Below are 7,013 nucleotides of genomic sequence, written 5' to 3' on the forward strand. Positions count from 1 at the left end.
TGAACCACATGGCCACCAACTCAGCCACAGGCTCTAGAGGCACGAGCTGGGAGGCCTGGAAGCTCAGTGCTGAGGCACATCCCATGACAGTTTGTTCCAAATCAACCTGATGACCCTCAACTTGAATCAGGGCCTCTCCACTGTCTGGGACCACATGGAGCCTTCCAAGAGTTAAAGAGCTAGCATGGCCCCAGAGAGGAGTCACGTGGAAATATCCTTGCATGCTGTTAATCTGCCTCTTTGCTCTCCTGGGAAGAGTCTAGCCTTGATATTCTCTGTTGACAGTGGGCATTTGGGGGGTGATGATCCTTGCATGTAAATGTCACCAGCCAGGATAGTGGGGGGAAGTCCAGGTGGGGGAGGGCTTCCTAGCCCTGTGTAAGTACTCTTATCCTGCACTGCTTGGAAACTGGTTACGAAGAGTGGGGAGCCTCCAGCCCACGAGCAATTTCCCTTCTTACAGAACTGGAGTTTCTCTTTAGCAGGTTTCCTAAGTACCCCTCCAGCCTGAGTGCTCTGTGAAGAAATGTGCTGTGTAAATAAGACTTCTTCCTGACTGGCTGGCCCTCCCTGGCATAGAGGTCCTTGTGACAGGAGCCTCTCCAGGCTGCAGGGGAAGTCTGCATCTGTATAAATGGTACAGTCTACCTCTCCACTCTGACCTGGAGGTAGAGATCCACGTAGGCTCTGTGTGTGTAGGTGAGTTAAGCTCCATCTCCTGGGTGTTCTCCAATACACACATTGGAGACAGTGAGAACCAGCCCATCAGTCACAGGCTTAGCTCAGAGCCCGGCTGGGAAGAAGGGGGCCTCCACCCACACCCCTGCAGTTGTTTCACAAAATTTTAACTATGGTGCAAGCAGAAAGGCTTGCAAATATCCTTATACTTTGCTGGGTTCCTCAGCTAGGTCCATTCTCACCAGGATTTCAGTAGGGCCTGCTAGGGGTCAGGCGGGGAGAGGGTGCAGAGAACGGCCTGCCAAGGAGAAGGGGTTACCCCAGCAGGGGGAGGGGTCTCCCCATCATTGACTATCTTGGAGTATCCAGGCCATGGACCCTGGTTATCTTCATTCATTCTCAGGCACATGGTCCCTTAGTACCTGAAAAGAGGGTAGCTGAGAGGATAAGAGACAGAGTAGATGAGTGAATGAGTGGCCACATCCTCTTCCCAAGAGGGACAGGTTAGGATTGTCTCCAGGGCAAGGAAGTTTTAGCTGAAGTTAGCAATGGTGAAGTGAGTTCCTCATGGTCATACAACAAGGTACTAGCAGAGACTTCATTAGAACCTAGGCGCTCTGACTCTCCAGATCTTTTTACCCTATAACTCCTCACTTGCCCAGGTATGACACCACCCCAAGCCAGACCAATGGGGCATGAGACTATGTTAGATGCCAGATGATGCTAGGAGTTTCCAATAATAATTTGGGTCTTCCCAGAGCTCCTGCCTATACCTGCTCTGGCCCTGAGGCTCAGCCATGGGAGGGAAGGGGAGATTTTTGCAAATGCTTCAGATGGTCTGGCAGCCCTTTCTTTCTGCAGGAGGAGCAGCTGGAACAGGAGCCATGTTGCTGTGCTCTTTGGCCCTCTCCCTCATCCTACTGATGGTCTCTGGCATTGAGTGTGAAGTGAAGGAAATTTGTGTTGGAAGCTCAGGCATCCCTGGCACTCCAGGGTCTCATGGCCTGCCAGGCAGAGATGGAAGAGATGGAATCAAAGGAGACCCTGGACCTCCAGGTACTGGCTGGGGGACCCTTTCTTCAGCTGAGGGACAGTGACCTGTTTTCAGGAGCCCAGTGTGTTCAGGGCTCTAGACTTGGTCCAAGGGTCAGCTGGATGGTGGGGCATGGTGGGAGTTTCCTGGAGCCCTTAGACTGGAACACCCCTGAAGGGTTTCTCCTCAGAGTGCCTCTGTGCTAACAGATGAGTCAGCCTGGCTAATAATGGAGGTCCAGGCACAGCAATCTAACCTTGTTATGGATGATAGATATCATATATCCATGTCCCCTTCTCTCTGCAGGCCCCATGGGCCCCCCTGGAGGAATGCCAGGCCTCCCTGGGCGTGATGGGCTGATTGGAGCCCCTGGCATTGCTGGTGAGCGTGGAGAAAAGGGAGAACCTGGTGAGAGGGGCCCTCCAGGTGAGCAAGGTGGGGAAGGTGGGCAATGGCAACCTGAACACAGTGCCCATGACATAGTCACATGAGAGATGATGGGGATCAGACAAAACTGTGGAGGCTCCCAAAGGGCATATTGCTCAATCTAAATAAGAGATTACAAGGTTGTGGAGAGAAATCAGAAGAGTATGGGTAATAGACCACAGTGCAGGGACTGATGGGTGTTGAAAGTACTCCATACATCACAGCTGCTGTGATGGGAGGCACAGGGTGATGGGTGTAGAAAAGGGAGCAGTACTGGGAGGCAGGGGAGTCCCTTCCTAGGGGTGAGGTGCTGGGGGCATTCTGAAAAGTACAGTGGGTCTTGTGGACCAAAGATCCAAGAAGATGGTGTGGTTGGGAGCCCCATATGCAGAGGGAAACTCTAAAGCTTTGAACAGTAATCAGGATCCATCAGAAAAGTACAAAGAGAACCACACTTGCCCTTGGGAGAGGGACCTTTGCGCAGAAACCAGAGAAACCCACAGAAGTGAACAGACAGAGCCATTAAAAACTGTGGCAGGAGAGGAGAGGAGAGATAGGCTCAGCAGGTACAAGTCTGCATGAAAGGATACATGTTTTGGGAGTATGGAAACACACTCCAGTGTAATGGACCCTTACAACTTGGGGCCTACACAGTGGGTATGGACAAGTAGAGAGAAGAATGTCAGGCTTGCAGGTGGTATCACACCTGCTTGGCAGCAACTGAGGTCTCTGTTGGCTTTCCCTCATGCTGTATGGGGTTTTCTCTACAGGGCTTCCAGCTTATCTAGATGAGGAGCTCCAAAACATACTCCACAACTTGAGGCATCAAATCTGGCAGTCAACGGGAGGTAAGGGGCCTCTTAGGGACATATAACACAGGGTGGGGCTCTCCCTAATTTCCCCTCATCTTCAGCACCAAGCTCCAGAACCTAGTATGGGTGTGGACATGCATGTCCTGGGGAAAATAATGATGCTTCCCTTTTCTGATGTCTTTGATGGCCCAAAGCAGACAGAGGTGGAGATAGATTAGCTCCTCATGTCATGGGAAAGCAAGTTCTCTGCCTATCTTGCTTTCTATTGAATCCCAGAAAATTGCAATATTGGGCACATAATAAGACAGTTTAAAAAATAATTGTTAAATGGATGAGTGAATGAATATAATGATGAAAGCACAGAGGAGAATTTAGAAAGACTAGGATTGGAAGATGGAGGGAAGACAGAGGCAGAGATGAAGAGACTGGAGAGAGTATAAAGGCAGAGCCCAAGTGAGACAAAGAGGCCAGTGGCCTGACCCATATTCCTCTGCTCTCAGTCCTCAGTTTGCAGGGTTCCATGATGAGAGTGGGAGAGAAGATCTTCTCCACCAATGGGCAGTCAGCCAATTTTGATGCCATTAGAGAGTTATGTGACAGAGTTGGTGGCAGCATTGCAGTCCCAAGGAGTCCAGAAGAGAATGACGCCATTGCAAGCATCGTGAAGAAGCACAACACTTATACCTACCTGGGTCTAGCTGGGGACCCTATCTCTGGAGGCTTCTACTACCTGGATAGGGCCCCTGTGAATTATACCAACTGGTACCCAGGGGAGCCTAGGGGTCAGGGTAAAGAGAAGTGTGTGGAAATGTACACAGATGGGCAGTGGAATGATAAGAGCTGCCTGCAGTACCGACTAGCCATCTGTGAGTTTTGACCATGCATCAAGGCCATAGAAGAGATAGGGTCCTGCCTTGCTTTTCAGCTTCTATCCTGCAGATCCACCTGATATATGAAATGCTATAACTCCTTTGTAACAAAATTTACTTGTGGCTATTCAAATAGGAGGTGACTCCTCTCTCGAGTAGAGCACTACTCGAGAAGCTGTTAACATCAGCTTCCCCCTAGATCACTAATTAGTCTGACACACCCCCTGGATCTCCTTCTCAGCACTGCACTTTAGGCAGCCACTCCTAACTTAGCCCTGTGTCAAGAGACAGAGACTTCTTTCTTCCTCTTCATATTCAGTTCATTTACAGATGGCAACAGTGAGATGCTGGGTTGGAAGCTTCCTCCAAAGTCACACAGGAGGTGCTTGCTTCCTGGCCCCCTCTACTCTTTCTCTGAAGCCCACTGCCTACCCAGTCTCATTAAGATTTATCAGTTCTGGTTGAGCATATGATAGAAGCAGCTCTCCATGATGTCAGAGCATCACTGGTGCCCCAGCATAGTGAAGGCCAACCCAACCATAATGATTGGCGTACATTATCCACTCCCTTGAGTCTTGGGTGTCAACTCAACTCCCCAACCTGAAAGCAAATAGCCTATACCTCCAGAGAAGATCTTACCCCCACCCCAAATATAACCCAAGTGACTTCCTGCTGATGCTCATATCTCCACACAACTTCAGATCTCATGAGGTGTTCATACCACTCATCATACCACTGACTATTTATTGAGCACATGCTATGTACCAAACACCTTAACAAGCGCTTCTGGCAAATAAATTATTAAATATTTAAATGCCATGGGATGAGCATTATTTTCCTTGTCTTTTGCATGAGGACACTGAAACTTAAAGAAATTAAATGTTTTTGAGTTTTATTACATAGAACAAATGGCAGAGACTTGATTCAAACCCATCTACCTGAACCTGAAGCTTATAATCATATCCACCCTACTCTTTCACTGAACAGAGATGATTTAAGTGTAATAATTCATGCATGTGTTAACATCAGCTTCCATTGCTCTGGTTCCAAGAAACATTACATTTCTGTAATATTATAAATCAACTTAACTGGCTCTGAGCCCCCACTTACCTAAAAAATGGAAAATTCAGTCTCAGGTTATGCTTTCTTTGTTGAGTGGGAGGGCAACTTGCTCTCCACTCACAGGTTTTCTGGGCAAATAAAGAAATACAGAAAACATCTGGAAAAATATCAGTGTTGATGTCTGGAATTAAGATAACTCCTGCTCTAAGTCTATGTAGTCCATTTTGGTTGGTGATATCATTTCTCACTTGGCCACCTGGATTTTTTCTGTAACCAGGGCTGTCCCAGGTCTCTGTGAGCCACCCCAGTCTCAGGTATGCATACAATGGGACTATGCCCCAGTGCTCTGTGGGAATAGTATCATGTCCCTACTGGCTTAAGGAAGCAACCATATACATGTCCCATTTCAGAAAGGTTCCCACTTCTCCCACCTTTTCATCTTTGAATGCTCTTCCTCACTGCATATAGTTCTTTTCTTAAGCAAGAGTAAGCTGTGGACCAAAACCCACAAAGCCAAATGGGAATGAGCAGAAATATTTTTCACTCTTTTGTGAATGGTAATTTTTAATCTGGTCACCTTCCTACATGTGCTTAGGGCCCAGCAGACAAATTATTGAACCTTCCCCAAAATTCAAAGAGCAAGGAGAAGTATATGTTCCCTATTTTACAGATGAACAGTCTAATCCTCTAAAAATTGATGTTTTCTCATTTATTATTAGGTTCCTTTTTTATGTTATGGTTTTATTTGCTGTTGTTACAATGTCACTTTATCACATTTTAAATTAATTATTGCTGGTTTATAAGATTTATTTTTTTGTTGAACTTATATTGAGCTACCTTCATGGATTCTCATTTATCCCCTAATATTTCTAATATAATTGGTCATTTTATTTTATATTTTATAAATATTTGATTATATTTATTAATGATAGAAATTTTGCTTATTTATTATGATTACTTTTTTTTATTGCACTACCAGTGTCAAATAGAAAATACTTCTACCTGAAAGATACTACTCTCTCTTAGCCTAAACTTGTTTGGTAGCAGATAGAATGGAATCCAGTGATCTTTTCAATTCCTTTCAGGCCCCAAACTTTCATATATATTGTTAATATTATATATATTTTCAAAATATTCTTTATTAAAAACATAGAAAATCCTGGGACTTCCGGCAAGATGGAGGAATAGGTGGATGCACCGTATCCCCTCACACAACCGAGATTAGAACAACAACAATTTACAGCCAGAATAACACTCAGTACTGATAAAGGATTTATCTGAATGGCAGTCAGACAGCCAAGAAGTTGAAGTAGACCCATACATCCAGACTGGTAGGCGGTGTCGAGAGGACAAGCTGGGCAGAGAGGGTCAGCAGAGCGCAGAGGTCAGGGAAAACTTGGTGGCACGCAAGAATGCAGCAGTGGTCCCTGAGTATGCAAGCTGCGGCTGGCGGACCCAGTGAGGCAGCGATTGTGGACCAGGGCAGAGCTCGCAGCCCAGGATCCCAGAGAAGGGGCTGAGATCCCAGGAGAACAGAACTACTGCCATTGTTTCCTCCCATCCCCACTCCCGCACCCGCCCCCACACATAACGTCACAATCTAGTGACTGGGGTGCCCAGCCCCAGTGAACACCTAAGGCTCTGCCCCTTACCATAACAAGAACGACCAGACCAAAAAAAAAAAAAAAAAAAAAAAAAGAGCAATGGCTCAAATAGAAGAACAAATCAGTGCCCCAGAACTCATCCTTTTGAGCAACCAAGAAATAGCTAACCTATCAGATGCACAGTTCAAAACACTGGTGATCAGAAAGCTCACAGAATTGGTTGATTTTGGGTGCAAATTAGATGAAAAGATGCAGGATACCATAAAAGAGATGCAGGAAGATACACGGAAGAGAGCCAATAGTGAAGGGAAGGAAACTGGGTCTCAAAACAATACAGTGGACCAGAAGGAAGATAGAATCAACCAAGTAAGAAAGCATGATGAAATAAGAATTCAAAAAAACGAGGAGAAAATCCTGATTTGAGGATAGTATATATTTTTTAAATTAAACTGTCTTCTTAATTATGTGGAGTAGTCTCATACATCTTTTAATTAACATTTATTATATATTATTTTAAAGGTGCCAGGAG

At 45.9% G+C, this 7,013-nt stretch overlaps 1 protein-coding gene across 2 annotated transcripts; it reads left to right on the plus strand.

The window, feature by feature from the left end:
- Positions 1–414: 414 nt before the first annotated feature.
- On the plus strand, positions 415–4,637 carry LOC114497910 (pulmonary surfactant-associated protein A-like). Of its 2 annotated transcripts, none has more exons than XM_036026744.1 (5): positions 415–699; positions 1,524–1,734; positions 2,018–2,137; positions 2,908–2,985; positions 3,450–4,637. In XM_036026744.1, exons 2-5 carry the CDS (start codon positions 1,563–1,565, stop codon positions 3,824–3,826), a joined length of 747 nt encoding a protein of 248 aa, XP_035882637.1. In that variant the 5' UTR covers positions 415–699; positions 1,524–1,562; the 3' UTR covers positions 3,827–4,637. The 2 variants fall into 2 exon arrangements, with proteins under 2 accessions (XP_035882637.1, XP_028369716.1); XM_028513915.2 differs by having other exon boundaries at positions 421–699; positions 1,540–1,734.
- The last annotated feature ends 2,376 nt before the right edge of the window (positions 4,638–7,013 follow it).

This window comes from Phyllostomus discolor, chromosome 5, assembly GCF_004126475.2.
Source record: "Phyllostomus discolor isolate MPI-MPIP mPhyDis1 chromosome 5, mPhyDis1.pri.v3, whole genome shotgun sequence".
NCBI classification, from domain to species: domain Eukaryota; kingdom Metazoa; phylum Chordata; class Mammalia; order Chiroptera; family Phyllostomidae; genus Phyllostomus; species Phyllostomus discolor.